We start from the raw sequence: 16,437 nt of genomic DNA, 5'->3' as shown, positions 1-16,437 counted from the left end.
GGAGCTCGGGTGGGCCACACCCGGCCCTTCTGTGATCAGTTTTCAGCTGAGATGGCCTCCTGCAGCCCTCTGCCAGCAAAGACGAAGCACGGGAGGGGTGTTTGCACTGGTAGAGCATTCAGGGCCCTACAGGCACCTCAGACACGAGTGAGGTCAAGCTGGCCACTCCCACCCTGGCCATGCTCCCCCAAACCCCCCCCCCCAATCAAACAGAACCCTAATGCGGCCCCCAATGAAATCGAGTGTGATACCCCTGGGTTATATGAAGTTCCCTCACTTGAGCGTGTGTTCCCTATGCTGCCTCTTCAGCCATTGGTAGGAATGGGGGGGGGGCATGAGTTGCATCTCGGACTGCTTCTCGCTTTCACGGAGAGGAGCCAGGCTCGGTTGCCACATCCTCTTCACCGCTGCCGCCGAAGTTGTGTCGAGCTGTGCTCTTTAATGGGAAGAAGAAGAAGGACGGGGTGTCGTTTCTGAAGTCACCGGCATGATGGGAGGAAGCCCATTAGTGCAGGGGTCCCCAACGCCCGTGCCACAGCCCACCTCTGGGCCTTGAGCTTTTTTGGAACCGGGCTGCGGAAGTGGTAGGCAAGCGCGCGCGCATCTCCACTTGCTCAAAGAGCAGGTGTGTGTGTGCTCCATTCGCGTGTATCTGCCGCTTGTGTAAATGGAGTTGAGTGCACGCACGTACATGTGGAACCATCCCCTCTGCCCCCCTTTCCCACCGGTCCACAAAGCCAAAAGCTTTGGGGAACTCTGTGTTGTGGCCCGCCAGTGGCCAGCGGATCTGGCAGCAGATTCAGACAGTGAGGAGGCTGGGGAGGAACATGGGCCAGGCCTGGAGTCTGGAGAAGGCTCTGATGAGGGCTCTTCATCGGAGGCAGAGAGGGGGCCAGGGCCGTATGCCAGTTATCAGCTGCCTTCTGAGTCAGACATCAGTGAGGAAGAGGAACAGCTAGATCCTGTTCCCAGTGTGCGCATGCGCAGAGTTGCCAGACGAAGGGAACAGCTAAAGAACAAGGGTCGACTCAGGAGTAAAGCCACAGGTGGACGATGAATGGCCCCTCCCAGAGGGAATAAAAGAGGAGCGAAAGGAGAGTGGAGTTTGCAGGAGACAATTAGTTCATTCCTGCATTCTTGTCAAGTATTGCGGCGTCTAAAAGATATTGGCCTGGCCACTCTCCAAGCCTGATAAAGTTCAGTAATTGTGAACTATATCTTGAAAGACTGTGGGAGAGGAAAGACTTTGCTGGAGAGGAATTCACTGTATATTAAATAATTATCGGGACGAGGACTCGGCTTCGTGTAGCTGGGGTAGCCTAGGTCAGAACACACTGCATTAGTGGATTAGCTTAGCCTAGAGGATGGTTCAAGCCGTTGGAAATTTCCCTGCCTCTTCTGTACTTGTCTAACCAAAGTGTCTATCCTCCCACTTTTCTCCTTGACAGGGCGAGCCCATGAGGATAATTTATCGCATGCGGGGCCTGTTGGGGGATGCCACGGAAGAATTCATAGAATCGCTGGATTCCACTACAGGTACAGCCCTTCCATCCTTCCCCAGGGGCCACGGGATGCTGTTCCTTGAGTCCAGCGTCTGATGGGAGCCAGCTTAAGAACCGTGTTTCTCCACTTCAGTGACTTTTAAGATCTGTGGACTTCGGATTCCCAGAATCCCCCAGCCAGCCGTATATTCTAAAGTTGCTGAGGTTGAGAAAACAGTGGTTTAGAAGTTTGGCCATCTCGCTCGGAGCCGAAGTTGTGAAACCGATGCTTTGTCCCCCACCCTGAAAAGATGGCAAGGTTATTTTCAGGGCCTGGTATTGATTTTTAGCCAATACATTCACCAGGTCTATTGGCCCATCGCTGTTTTAAACATCCTTACCTTCCAAGGATGCTGGGTCAGAAGGAAAACCCCTGTGAGGGGTCCTTGGCAGAGGTGCTATTCAGCAGGTTCTGACCAGTTCCGACGAACCGGTAGCAGAAATTTTGAGTAGTTCGGAGAACCGGTAGTAAAAATTCTGACTGGCCCCACCCCCATCTATTCTCTGCCTCCTGAGTCCCAGCTGATCGGGAGGAAATGGGGATTTTGCAGTAACCTTCCCCTGCCATGCCCACCAAGCCACGCCCACCAAGCCATGCCACGCCCACAGAACCGGTAGTAAACAAATTTGAATGCCACCACTGGTTCCTTGGTGCTCTCTGAGCTTCTTTGTTCTCTTGCAGATGTTTCATTACCCAAATTAGATAGCATCATCATCAATGCTAGTAGGGACTGGGGTTTGTGGAGAGGGGGAGGAGGAGGAGGATGACGACGACAACAACTGTAGGGTCCTTGGTGCCCTCTGAGCTCGCTTGTTTTCTTGCAGACATTTCATTACCCTAACTAAATAGCATCATCAGTTGTTCTGCCCCAGCTACGGACCCCAAAGAACGCAGCACCCACAAAGTCTGTACAAACCTTAGTTTACTAAATTAAATCAGTTTTTTTTTCAAACAAAGGCTGTTAATTAACTTTCTTAACAGCCTACAAGAATCCAAAGAATAAATAATCGTAATCTTACTATGGTTGGCAGAAAGCCCAGAAGCAATTTGCAGGAAACTGATAAGAGCACTAAGATCAAGACGCGAAGGAGAGAGAACAAAGTTGTTCCCTGCAAATTGCTTCAGTCGGCGTTCTTCCTTAAATAAGCTAAGGCCAATTAGCCCCAAGCCTTACTCTCGAGGAGACCTCCTCCTGAGGAGCCACTTCTGCCTTTTGGCCGCTCTGCGCGCCCGTGCATCGAGAAGGGGCTCCTCCTCTTCGTCCTCTTCACTTAAGGGAGCTTCTGGAGGTTCTGAAGGCCCTGGCTGAATCCCTGCCTCTGGCACCACATCTTCTCCAGCCTCCTCATTGTCCGACTCGAGTGCCAGCTGCACAGGCTGCTGGCGCAGCGCCACACCAGCCTCCTTGCTGTCTGAATCAGCTACTAGCTGCACAGGCCGCTGACGGGCCACAACATCAGTGCTAGTAGGGATTGGGGTTTGTGGAGAGGAGGAGGAGGAGGAAATGAAAGACGCGGAAGTGAAGGAGGAAGAGGAGGAGAAGGAAAGGAGGAGGAGATGAAGGGCATGGAAGTGGGGTGTGTGGAGAGGAGGAAGAGGAGGAGATGAAAAACACAGAAGTGAAGGAGGAAGAGAAGGAAAGGAGGAGGAGATAAGGGACATGGACGTGGGGTTTGTGGAGAAGAGGAGGATGACTACGACTGTGGGGTCCGTGGTGCTCTCTGAGCTCGCTTGTTTCCCCCAAAATAAGATGCCCCCTGATAATAAGCCCAATTGGGCTTTTGAGCGCATGGCAATAAGGCCAAGCGCTTATTTCAGGGTTCAAAAAAATATAAGACAGGGTCTTATTTTCGGGGAAACACGGTATATTCGTAAAATCTCTGATCTCCGTGTATTTCGCTGTGCCCTCAAAACCTTGTTGTTCTGCCAGGCTGGGCTATCAGTAAATAGATTTTAATTGGTTTTAAATATGGGATTTTAAATTTGGGGTTTTATAATTGGGCCTATCATTTAATAATTTTTATTTTTATTTTTATTTTTTTTGAAAAAAGTTTTATTTTATTAAAATAATTTTAATTATTTTTAAATTTTGTCTGTCTTTGTGTTTTTAATCAGGCTGTACACCGCCCTGAATCCTTCGGGAGAAGGGCGGTATAGAAATAAAATAAAATAATAATAAAATAAAATAATAAAATAAAATAAAATAAAATAAAATAAAATAATAAAATAAAATAAAATAAAATAATAAAATAAAATAAAATAAAATAAAATAATAAAATAAAATAAAATAAAATAAAATAAAATAAAATAATAAAATAAAATTAAAATAAAATAAAATAAAATAATAAAATAAAATAAAATAAAATAAAATAAAATAAAATAAAATAAAATAAAATAATAAAATAAAATAAAATAAAATAAAATAAAATAAAATAAAATAAAATAAAATAAAATAAAATAAAATAAAATAAAATAAAATAAAATAAAATAAAATAAAATAAAATAAAATAAATTAAATTAAATTAAATATGTTGTGAAATTGAAGAGTTGTGCCTGCCCCCCACCCCACCCCGGGAAAAGTAGCAGAGATCTTTTCTCCAAGCCTTGTTGATGCTGTTGTTCCTCTCCTGAAAGCCTCGTTTTCTTCCCCTCTTCCCCCCCCCCAGATGAAGAGGAGGACGAGGAAGAGGTGTACAAGATGGCGGGAGTCATGGCGCAATGCGGCGGTCTGGGCTGCATGCTGAACCGCTTGACCGGGATCAAAGACTTCAAACAAGGCCGGCATCTGCTGACGGTGAGCCGCGTGTTCCCCCCCCCACTTCCCCTTCCTGTTGGAAGTCCTTTGCTAGCGGGATGGTTGTGTGAAAAAGGCCATCAGTTTCTTCCAAAGGTGGGTGGGTGGGAGGGAGGAAGGAAAGGAAGGAAGGAAGGAAGGAAGGAAGGAAGGAAGGAAGGAAAGAAAGAAAGAAAGAAAGAAAGAAAGAAAGAAAGAAAGAAAGAAAGAAAGAAAGAAAGAAAGAAAGAAAGAAAGAAAGAAAGAAAGAAAGAAAGAAAGAATCTTTCAATTACACCTCCAGCAAAGGTGTACCTCCTTCTCATTCCTCTTTGGGTTTTGGTCAATGTCGGTCCACGAAATGACTCCAGTATCAAAAGACTGAATCCAGCCAAGAGGCACAGAGGCAGGCAGCCAATAGCAGAGTCCCTAGCAGCTCCTGGTCACGGCTAGAGGAAATCTTGCCTGAATCCTTCGACTTTTACCAACCCCAGAGAGTTAGATGAACCAAGGAGGTCCTCATTGATGACATCAAAGCAGGGGTGTCGAACTCGATTTCATTGAGGGCTGCATCAGGGTTGTGTTTGACCTTGGAAGGGGGCATGGTCATGGTGGGCGTGACATGGGATTCATTTTGGGGGCACCTGTGATGGCCAAGGCAGGATTTCCCTCCCTCACACTCATTATAATCTTCCTTCCTTCCTTCCTTCCTTCCTTCCTTCCTTCCTTCCTTCCTTCCTTCCTCCCTCCTTCCCTCTTCATTCTCCTTCCTTCTCCTCTTTCCTTATTTTTCCTTCCTTGCTCTCTTCCCATCTTCCCTTCTTTTTCCTCTTTCCCTTTCTCCTTTCCTGTGCCTTCTTCCGTGCTCAAATGCAAAAGGGGAAACATTTCTCCTTTTGTTTTGTTTTTATTTTTTTTTGATAGCCCTCTGCCAGCGAAAACGGGGCGGACGGGGGTCCCCAACTCCGTTTTTGGTGGCAGTGGCACCGCGAGCCAGTCCTTTGCTGTTTCCAGGCCGGCCCCGTGGGCCAGATCTAAGGGCCTTGAGTTTGATACCGCTGTGGTTAAAAATTAAGTGGAATTTTTTTCCAAGCAGTGAGAGGAAACCCTGGCCATCAAGTGGCCATCCTTAGGACAATTGCCTGCTTCTCTTTCCTTTGAGAGACTCCTGGTCCGTGGGGCTTTCAACATGACCAAACGTTGCTTGGGCGAAAACTGCTGCTGAAATCTTGGACCACCTCTTCCTCCCGCAGGTCCTGCTGAAGCTCTTCAGCTACTGCGTCAAAGTGAAGGTCAACCGCCAGCAGCTGGTGAAATTGGAGATGAACACGCTCAACGTCATGCTGGGGACGCTGAACTTGGTAAGCGGCCACGTTCCCACCGCCTGGCAGGTTCTCTTTCTCTCTCTCTCTCTTTCTCCTTCCCTCCTTTGCTGGGCCAGCAAAGAGATGTCCGAACTATCTACCAACGCTCTCGTTTGCGTCCTCTTCGTAGGCTTTGGTGGCCGAGCAGGAAAGCAAGGACAGCGGAGGAGCGGCGGTGGCAGAACAAGTCCTCAGCATCATGGAGATTATCCTGGACGAGTCCAACGCGGAGCCGCTGAGTGAGGACAAGGTTGGTGCAAGATTGGAGGGCTCTGGAGGCTGGAAACGGGCCCGTTTCAGGCCTTCCCGAACTTTCAGTATGCCCGTTTTTCACCCTCCCCGAGCCTCCACCCTGCACTTACTTGCATCCAAAACGGGCCGCGTGGGGACTCCTGGGAGGGGTGGGGCAGGCGTGGCGGGGCCATCCAGGAGTGGGATGTGGGGGTTCTCCGAACTGCACAGAATCTTAGCTAGAGGTTCTCCCGAACCCATTCAAACCCCCAGCAGCCCACCTCTGCACTTTTCTCTCTCCCGCCACCTGTGGGAATGTCCTTGGTTCCCAGGAGAAAGTCTTTTGTTTCTGCTATAGAACCCCAGTTATCTCTGTTCCCCCATCCTGATCCTTCATTGTGGCAACACTGAAGCTTAAAAAGTGGCCTCGGTGCGGTCAGCTTCTGGGTTGACAACAGTCCTCGCAGGCAGGCCGGCAGGAAGGAAGCCAAGCTGGTGTCCCAAGGGGCCTCCACTTGCCTCTCAAGCGGGTGGGCGATTCTCTCCGCAGGGCAATCTGATCCTGACAGGCGACAAGGACCAGCTGGTAATGCTACTGGATCAGATCAACAGTACGTTTGTCCGCTCCAACCCCAGCGTGCTCCAGGGCCTCCTGCGCATCATCCCTTACCTGTCCTTCGGGGAGACGGAGAAGATGGAGATCCTGGTGGACCGTTTCAAGCCCTACTGCAGCTTCGACAAGTACGGACAAAGGACGGCGCCCGGGGCCGTTCTCAGTCTTCTTCTAAGTACACTTGGGTTTGGGCGTGTGCGTGCACACAAGCAGGAACGTGTGACCTTCCCACGTTGCACAAACGGAGCCGGGCGTGTGGGTTTTGGCCCGGTTTCTCTCCTGCGCAAGGAGACGATGAACGAAAACGGCTTCCTCCTTTTGAGTTTCGTTCTCTTTTAATTTGTCGTTTTTATTTTTATGATCTAAAATATAAAGAGGAGATGAGAGAGAAAAATAGAGGAAATGAAGGGAAGGAAAAGGAGCAGGGAAAAAGGGCGTGAGACTCAAGGGGGAAGAGAAAAAAGGAAAGAAAAGGGGGCATTGACTTCCGACTCTCCTTAGCGCAGTACAAGATGGACACACTCCAACCTCAACTTTTTGCTTTCACACATGAATATATACCGTATTTTTCGGAGTATAAGACGCACCTTAGTTTTTGAGGAGGAAAAGGGGGAGGGGAATTCTGCCTACCTGGTATTCATCTGGCTAGTCCCAGCACATTAGTTCGCTCGCTGGTTTTGAGGTTGGGGCTGGTTGGGGTTCTAAAGCACAGCTGATTGTCGGAGGGAGCAGCAATTAGAAAAGCAGGCAAAGCACGGAAGATCACTTGGGGCTGAAAAACAGCTTCAAAAATACAGCTGATCCTCGGAGGGAGCTCCAGTGACTAAAGCAGGCAAAGCGCGGAAGGGGTCAGAGAAGGCAGCAGCTGTTCCAGGTAGCCATTTTGGGCACCGCGCGGGGGCTTACATTCGGAGTATAAGTCGCACCCAAATTTTCAGCCACTTTTAGGAGGGAAAAAAGTGCGTCTTATACTCCGAAAAATACGGTAACTAGCCATTCCTATTAGCACCAAATCTTTCTAATCCACAAAACTAAGGTCAACGTTTCATTTTTTTTTCTTCTTCTTCTTCACCAAGCACAAATTCCAGAAGCGATATCCAAATAAAAACATACAGAAGCAGCCAAAATTGTGGAAACCGTTTTGGGAAAAGTGTATTTTCTAAAACTAGCTAATAACCCCACTTTGTTTTGGAGTAGTACCATAAAATTATATATCAATAGAAAGATAATTTAATCAGGAATGCAATGCAATAACTTTTATGAAGGATTTGCTGTTAGAATAGCAGTTACGGTATAAAGAAGAAAAGTGAAACACATAGAAAAAAACGAGATATAACAAAAATGATCATCCTAGGAAAAACAAGATGTACAAAAATGATCACCATGTCAGTTAATCCATAGCTGGGTAACCTTTAGCATGAATGACGGCCTTACAACGTCTTCCCATGGAGTTCTGCAGCTATTATAATGTGAAACCAAGATTGAATGACGTCTTCTATTAACTGGGTTTTATTGCTGGGTCGCTTCTGACTAACCAGTTTCTTGAGTCGGCTCCCTAGATTTTCAATTGGGTGAAGGTCTGGGCTATTCCCAGGCCATTCCAGCAGAGGAATAGGATTATCTTGAAACTCCCCCCAAAAAAGGGGGGGTGTTATTAGCCATCAAACCTCAAAAATACACTTTTTCCAAAAGGTTTCCACAATTTTGGCCACTACTGTATTTTCCTCTTTGAATAAAACAGTCCATTTAACCATTCCTGCTTTTATCTTCCTTGCTACGGAAATTTTTTTTGAGTTTCGTTCCCGTTTCAAACCGCCCAATGGCTTTTCCTGGCCCTGAAAAAGCAGAACACAGACTCAGGTGGTCTTTGCGAGCCCCCTCTCGATGACGCCTTTCTTTCTCTCTCTCTCTCTCTCTCTCTCTCTCTCTCTCTCTCTCTCTCTCTCTCTCTCTCTCTCTCTCTCTCTCTCTCAGGTACGACGAGGAACACAGCGGCGACGATAAAGTCTTTCTGGACTGTTTCTGCAAAATTGCAGCTGGCATCAAGAATAACAGCAACGGGCACCTGCTGAAGGACCTCATCCTGCAGAGGGGGATTACCCAGGGCGCCTTGGACTACATGAAGAAGCATATCCCCAGCGCCAAGAAGTGAGAGCCCCGCTCGGGAGGGGGGGGTCTGTGGGGAGAGACATGGCTGAGCGATGCTCCGTGGATGCTTCTGCACTGACGGTGGCTGCTCTTCTTCTCCACTTCTCCCCCCCCCCCCCAATCTCTCCAACAGTTTGGACGCCGATGTGTGGAAGAAGTTTCTGTCTCGACCGGCCCTCCCGTTTATCCTGCGGCTGCTCCGAGGACTCGCCACCCAGCATCCGGCCACCCAGGTGAGGTGCCCTCCCTCCCTCCTCCGCCTCTTCCTTCCACCTCTCCTCCTCCTCCTCCCTCAACCTCCTCTCTTCCTCCCTCCACCTCTCCTTCCTCCCCTCTTCTCTTCCCTCCACCTCTCCTCTCCTCCTCCTCCCTCCACATCTCCTTCCTCCATGTCCTCCTCCTCCCTCCACCTCTCCTCTCCTGCTCCTCCCTCCATGTCCCTCCTCCTCCTCCCTCCTCCTCCTCCCTCCCCTGTTTCGCTGTGGGAAACAGGAAGTGTTACAGAGCAGCGTCCCCCAACCTTTTGGCCACCTGGGATCAGTTCCACGGAGAAAGGGGCGTGATTTTGCATGCTGCCTGCAGTCCCCGGATGGGACTTCGCAGTTGCTGGCATGCCGTGGACCAGGGCCAGTTCACAGACTGGGGATGGGGGACCTCCATTATAGAGCCTGCCTTTGGCAGGGACGATGCCTGAGCACCTGATGCTCCCCTGGCTTGCGCTCTGTCCTCCTGAGTTCAATGCTGGCCCTCGATATTTATCCTCCCAGCTGTGCCTGGTGGAGAGCAAAGGGCCTTCACTCCCCCAGAAGACTTTGTCAGTCAGGTAGGGTGGACATTGTAGTCCTGTGACTGTGCTGCACTCGAGGACCCTTGGTAGTGAAAGGTTTAAAGGAAAACGACGGGGCGAATCGTCCCTTCATCCTATACCTGACATCGGTCTGGTCTGTTGGCCCTCGAGCTGAAAGCCTATCTCTCCCCCCCCTCCTTCCCTCCCTGCCCCACAGGCTCTGATTGGGACCGATTCGATCTCAAACTTGCACAAGTTGGAGCAGGTCTCCAGTGACGAAGGCATCGGGACGCTGGCCGAGAACCTCCTGGAAGCTCTGCGGGAGCACCCGGACGTCAACAAGAAGATCGACGCGGCCCGCAGGGAGACACGGGCAGAGAAGAAGCGGATGGCCATGGCCATGCGGCAGAAGGCCCTGGGTACCCTCGGCATGACGGTAACGGGCTCCTCTCGCTCGGGGGTGGCGGGAGGCGAGGAGGCCTTTGGGGAGTACAGACCCCGTGGCGCTTCCTCCTCCTCCTCAGCCCCTCCTCTACTCTGCTTGGCTCACCAGACGAACGAAAAGGGTCAGGTGGTGACGAAGACGGCGCTGCTGAAGCAGATGGAGGAGCTGATCGAAGAGCCCGGCTTGACGTGCTGCATCTGTCGAGAAGGCTACAAGTTCCAGGTGAGTCCGGAGCCGTACCTTCCCCACGGTCCCCTTGGGGAGGGGAGGGGGACGACCCCAGTCGTTTTTGAGTTCGGAGGCAGCTCGCCAGTGGTGGGATTCAAAAATGTTTATTACCGGTTCTGTGGGTGTGGCTTGGTGGGCGTGGCCAGGGCTATGACAGGCAGCACTCAGCCTCCTTCACCCCCCTGGGAGCAAAAACGGGCCACTGGGGAGGGGACACGCCACCCCACCCCACCCCGTTTTGGGCCTAGTAGGCCTCCTTGCAGTTACCTGGGAACCAAAATGGGGCACGTGGAGACTCCTGGAAGGGGCGGGGCCAGCCAGAAATTTAACTACCAGTTCGGGCAAACCAGCCCGAACCGGCTGAATCCCACCACTGCACCACTCACCCTATCTGCTCTTTCCTGCCTCAGCCCACCAAGGTCCTGGGCATTTACACCTTCACCAAGCGGGTAGCCCTGGAGGAGTTTGAGAACAAGCCTCGGAAGCAACAGGGCTACAGCACCGTCTCCCACTTCAACATCGTCCACTACGATTGCCACCTGGCTGCGGTCAGGTAAGGAAGCCCGGTTGGCAGCAGCCTTGGCATGCAGCCAGGCCTGGATCGGTGTGAGGAAGCCCACATAAGTCAGATGGAGCCGGTTAGCTAACTGGGGGCAGAGGAGTTATCTGTGAAGACCCACGGGAGCAAGTCTTTGGGGTAGGGGCTCCGTGGGAAGGGGTGGGTGGGTTGGCAGAGCTCAATGCCCCTGACGGACGTGAGTTTCCTTCGCCCTGGCAGGTTGGCGCGGGGCCGCGAGGAGTGGGAGAGCGCCGCCCTGCAGAACGCCAACACCAAATGCAACGGCCTCCTGCCAGTCTGGGGGCCGCACGTCCCGGAATCTGCCTTTGCCACCTGCTTGGCAAGGTAAGTTGGAAGGGCGCCCTTTCCTGGAACACCTGCAGCGTCTGGCAAGGGGCATCTTCCCACCTGGGAGGAGGAGGAGGAGGAAGCCCTTGTGTGTCTCGTGAGGTGTCCCCCTTGCCAAAAATAGTCGTACGTGCTTGTCTGTTTTCGTGGCTTATCCCTCCTTAACCTTGTTTTCTCACGGAATCGATTCCAAATGGCAGCCCTTAAGGCTCGGGGAGCCCGGGGGCATCTAATCCACCTGTGGTTCTCCCTTGGCAGGCACAACACTTACCTCCAGGAGTGTACGGGGCAGCGGGAGCCCACCTACCAGCTCAACGTGCACGACACCAAGCTGCTCTTCCTCCGGTTCGCCACGGAACAGTCGTTCAGCGTGGACACGGGCGGCGGCGGGCGGGAGAGCAACATTCACCTGATCCCCTACATCATTCACACAGTGCTTTACGTCCTCAACACGTCAGTATCCCCTGGATCCTTCGTTGTGCTTTTAGCCTAGGTTGGAAGGATCGGACCAGAGGAGGAGGAGGCGGCAGTCAGCAGTTTAATGGCTGAGCACGTTGTCCGCAGACGGTTTGCATGCTTCCGTCCTCCACTGCCTTCACTGCCTAGCTCTGTGGGTGGTGCCCAAATCTTGTTTGCCAGGCTCTGGGTAGCAGGACAGACCTTGGCCCCTTACCCTGGAAGCCTCCCCTTGCCCAAAACATTTCTTTTTAAATCAGATGATCCCCAGTAGTGAAACGTAAAATTTGTTACTACCGGTTCTGTGGGCGTGGCTTGTGGGGGGGGGTGTAATGTGACTGAGTGGGCGTGGCCAACTTTTTTTTTTTTTTAAACTTTTAAAACCATTTTTTCTACAACCTCTTCGGCCAGATGAGACCTCGCGATCTGCGGGCTGGGGTGGGGAAGGACTTCTCTGATCCAAGTCCTTCCCCTCCCGACAACCTCTGCTTCCTTCCTCTGCAGGACGCGGGCGACCTCTCGAGAGGAGAAGAACCTGCAGAGCTTCCTGGAACAGCCGAAGGAGAAGTGGGTGGAGGGAGCCTTTGAGGTGGACGGCCCCCATTACTACACCGTCTTGGCGCTTCACATCCTGCCCCCCGAGCGGTGGAAGGCGGTGCACATCGACATCCTGAAGCGTCTGCTGGTCATCTCCCACGCCCGGACGGTGTCCCCGGCGGGAGCCAGCAAGTAAGCACACGACGAGACATGGCTGGGCGGACGTGGCAGGTCCTCCTCGATTTACGGCCGCTTAAAAATGGTCACAAAAGCGAGGGCTGCTTGGAAGTCCCTCTTTTTTCCCAGGGCGGTCGCAACTTTAAACAAATAGTCGTAAGTCGAGGACGCCCCATGATCCTGGGAGGTGCCCTTCTCCCTTGGCCTGTCCAGTAGAGCCAAATCTTCTCCGACTCAATTTTAGAGTTAACCTGATGAAGGCTGGATTTGGGGTCACAGCTCCCTTCTCTTCCAGCTGTTGCCAGCGTTGGCTATCCGTCTTCCACATCTGCTGGGGTGGGGAGCTGTTCTGAGGTCAGGGGTGACTGGTTTTCTGCCCTCCAGGGTCCCAAAAGTGGTTTTTTTTCAGAACGCCACTGGACTTTCTTTTTTTTCTTTGAAGACTTTTCGCTTCTCCTCCAAGAAGCTTCTTCACCTCTGACTGGATGGTGGGGAAGGGAAGGATTGATACTCCTTGCAGACAGCTGGTCGTTTGCATCCTTTTTAGAGAGTCCTTGAGGCCACTTGGAGGTTTATCTGTGTCCTCAGGCTTACATAACGGTCCAGTTGCCTCGGTGGTGGGATTCAAATAATTTAACAACTGGTTCTCTGCCCTAATGACTGGCTGGGTGGGCGTGGCCATGGTGGGCGTGGCCATGGGGTGTGACAGGCAGCACTCGGCCTCCTGCAGCCCCCATGGAGCAAAAATGGGCTGCAGGAGGTGGGGAATGCACTGCTCCCCTGCGTACCGTTTTGGGCCTAGTAGGCCTCCCTGCAGCCTCCTGGGAGCAAAAATGGGCTGTGGGGGGGGGACACACTCCTGTGCTCTGTTTTGGGCCTAGTAAGCCTCCCTGCAGCCTCCTGGGAGCAAAAACGCGCTGAGGAGGGGCTGCATCACACCCACCCCACACCCCATTTTGGGCCTAGTAGGCTTCCCTGCACTTACCTGGGAACCAAAATGGGGCACATGGGGACTCCTGGAAGGGGAGGGGAGGGGAGGGGTGGGGCCAAGCAGCAATTTAACAACCGGTTATCCCAAACCGGCTGAATCCTACCACTGAGTTGCCTCACTGAAAAAGCACCTTTGGGACAACCATGACCTTGGAAGACTGAGAGAATCTATACAAACTGCCCTCCAGGGAAGCTCCTGACCTGAAATCCCACCCCCAGCTTTTACTTAAGTGAAGGAGGGGAGCTCAGGTGCCGGGAACCCTTTGCAACAGGGCCCCTGTGGGGGGGGGTCGATCCCCCTTTTGCCATCTGCTTCCCAGGGGGAGAGAGGGAGAAAATACCCCCCACTCAGGGATGGGCCGTGGAAGTGACCCTCGGCTCAGCATGCCAGGGTTTCTCACACACACACACACACACACACACACACATACGCACGCACGCATGCCCCTTTGAGAAAAAGGACTTCCTGTTTTCTGGTATTATAAAAAAAAAGGGGGGGGGGGCTGCAAGTGGTCAAAAACCAGGCCAGGTTGGATGCTTGGGGTATAAATCAGTTGGTGCAGGAAACGGGGTGGGTGGGTGGGGGGAGCTCCAGGCTGCCTGTGTGTTTCCAGCCCCCTGCTGGGTCGCTGTGTGCATTTCCCCTCTCGGTGGTCTCCTCCTCGCCCTTACTGCTGGATGGTTCACCGGCTGGAATTAATCTACCCACCCACCCAAGGGACCTGATGGCCTCTCTCTCTCTCCCTCCCTTCCTAACAGGCTAACGGACAAAGCCGTGAAGGACTATGCGGCCTATCGCTCCAGCCTCCTCTTCTGGGCCCTGGTTGATCTCATTTACAACATGTTCAGAGTAAGTGCTTCCCTTGCAAGGGGGTGGCCGAGGGGCGAGCGCGTGAGCTGCCAAGAATCAGGGTGCAGGGCACCACACCTACGATGGCGTGGCCATGAACAGTCTGGTCTCTACAGCCTCTTTGGGACGGGGTCAAAGCTTCCAGGTGGAGATCCACGCTCCAACTGTCTACCAAGCTGAAAAGGGGAGCCCAGGAGAGCCCCATTAGACCCCCTCCATTCACCTCAAGAAGGATTGGTTAGGCCATCGGCCACTCCAGGGGACAGTTTTACAGATTCCCTATTTCCAAGTTAGGCTTCAGTCTTGGCCCACCTCCCCCTTCCTTCCTTCCTTCCTTCCTTCCTTCCTTCCTTCCTTCCTTCCTTCCTTCCTTCCTTCCTCTTTTCCCTCATATCTTCTTTCTTTCTTTTCTTTCTTTTCTTTCTTTTCTTTCTTTTCTTTCTTTCTTTTCTTTCTTTCTTTCTTCCTTTCTCTCTCTCTCTCCCCCTCTCTCCCTCTTTTTTCTTTCATTCTCTTCCCTCCCTATTTCCTTTCTCTTTCTTTCTCTTTCCTTTCTTTCTTTCCCCCTTTTCCTTCCTTATTCCTCTTTTCCCTCATATCTTCCTTCCTTCCCCCCTCCCTCTTTTTCTTCCTTCCCTCCCTTACTCCCCCAAGTGCCAGCGTCTTTCTTGCTTCCTCTCCCCCTACAGAAGGTGCCTACGAGCAACACAGAGGGGGGCTGGTCCTACTCTCTGGCCGAGTACATCCGCCAGAATGACATGCCCATCTACGAGGCGGCCGACAGAGCCCTCAAGTCCTTCCAGGAGGAGTTCATGCCCGCGGAGACCTTCTCAGAATTCCTGGACGTGGCTGGTGAGTGCTTGGCATCGTTCTGCTTGCCATCCGCCCTCTTCCGGAGACCAGCGCTGGGGCGTGTCGGTGCTGCATGCACAGCCGGCTCTGACTTATCCCACTTTATTTCAGGATTGTTATCCGAAATCTGCGACCCCGACGGCTTCCTCAAAGATCTCTTCAACTCTCTTCCCTGAGCGGCCCCCGAAGAGAGACTGTTGGACTCCCGTTTCCTTCCCCCCATTTTCTGCCTCCCTCCCCCCTCCCTTCTCAAGGAACGTTGCCGTCACTTTTTCCTCACCCACCCGTTCCTCGGCCCACGCTTCTTCCTTCCTTCCTTCCTTCTCCTCCTCCTCGAACCCCATTCCGGAGTGATATAGATTTGGGCTGATTTTCTTCCGGGCCCCCTTGGTCTTTGCTTCTCGGCGGCCTTCCACCTCGCCTCTCTCCAAGCCGGAATGTGCAACGGACTCATGGAACCCAAGCCTGGTCAAATTTTTTTTTTTTCTGCTTCTATGTGTGTGATCATTTTATCGGTCAATAAATAAGTTAAATACAGTCGGAAGGAAAGACACGCCTGGCCCCGGTGTGTGTCTGCGTCAGTGCCTGGCACGGAAAATTTAGCGGTTGGAGGACTCTCCGAATCTTCCCTTCGTCTGGATCCTGCCTCCTTGCGGAAAGTTGTCCCCTGACAAGGCTGGTTTTTGAGTTGCCTCTTCTCTCCACTTCCTAGTGTCCAGAGGTGGGATTGACATAATTTACCTACCGGTTCGGCCAGCACCAAAAATGTGAGCGCGTGCACATGCGCCCAGTCTTCCGTGCATGCGCTTTGCTGTCGTCTGCGCCTTATGCGCACATGGCCGGATTCAAAAACGTGCCTAAATAGGACAGCATAGAGCCGGAGCGGATGGGCAGGCCACCCACAATTTCCACTATTGGTTTGCCTGAATTGGTCCGAACCGGCTGAATTCCACCTTTCCGCATGTGTTTCTTCCTCAAGAGGAGGAAAGCGTTAAATCTTCCGGGAGCGGGAAGACACTCCGCCGCATCATTTTTTTCCCTCGCACCAAAGTGAAATTTTCCTTGTGTCACCCCATCTTCGGCTCATCCACTGAGATGGGTTGGTGGCGCCCTTGATTTCGTTCCCCTGCATGCTTGGATTGGGCCTCTTTTCCAGAAGTTGTCCCCCCTTCCCTTAAAAAAAAAAAGCAGATCTCGTCCAGCTAGGAGCTCTTTCGCATCCTAAACAAGGGCAGCATAAATAGGTGTGCAGCCACACCGGATTAGTAATCCTGCGTCTTGGGCAGCCTGGCCCTGGCATGACTTTGGGTGACCAAGTCTGCAGGAAGCGGCTTCCCGCAGCCCGATCGGCACTTGCTGATGAGCCGAGGTGGAGCTGCCTTTCGCTATCGTTCCGCTCCACGGAAAGCGGCTGGAGACGCTGTTCAGGATTTCTCACCGGCCGCCTTAACTTGAGCAACTTGACAAAAGGGATTACTCCGATGAGAAAACGAGGATCGGCTCCGTAGCCCGGAGGCAGGGCCGGTATGGCTAATGG

The 16,437-nt window shown here is 52.0% G+C and overlaps 1 protein-coding gene across 1 annotated transcript in view; it reads left to right on the top strand.

Annotated features, from left to right (window-relative positions):
- Positions 1-15,437, top strand: part of UBR4 (ubiquitin protein ligase E3 component n-recognin 4) — a 132,395-nt gene extending 116,958 nt beyond the window's left edge. The window contains 16 exon segments of the mRNA XM_070956160.1: positions 1,449-1,536; positions 4,209-4,336; positions 5,569-5,676; positions 5,810-5,929; positions 6,461-6,651; positions 8,498-8,671; positions 8,805-8,904; positions 9,676-9,894; positions 10,012-10,125; positions 10,542-10,684; positions 10,910-11,035; positions 11,297-11,491; positions 11,999-12,223; positions 13,958-14,048; positions 14,738-14,900; positions 15,012-15,437. Of these exon segments, the coding sequence (XP_070812261.1) occupies positions 1,449-1,536; positions 4,209-4,336; positions 5,569-5,676; positions 5,810-5,929; positions 6,461-6,651; positions 8,498-8,671; positions 8,805-8,904; positions 9,676-9,894; positions 10,012-10,125; positions 10,542-10,684; positions 10,910-11,035; positions 11,297-11,491; positions 11,999-12,223; positions 13,958-14,048; positions 14,738-14,900; positions 15,012-15,076 (2,250 nt within the window). The 3' untranslated portion in view covers positions 15,077-15,437.
- Positions 15,438-16,437: the final 1,000 nt, after the last annotated feature.

Source organism: Pituophis catenifer, unplaced genomic scaffold (assembly GCF_029215685.1).
Source record: "Pituophis catenifer annectens isolate HBS135680 unplaced genomic scaffold, rPitCat1.0.hap2 SCAF_18, whole genome shotgun sequence".
Classification (NCBI taxonomy): domain Eukaryota; kingdom Metazoa; phylum Chordata; class Lepidosauria; order Squamata; family Colubridae; genus Pituophis; species Pituophis catenifer.
Note: the sequence above shows the minus strand (reverse complement) of the source record. Positions and strands in the feature narration are given on the sequence as shown.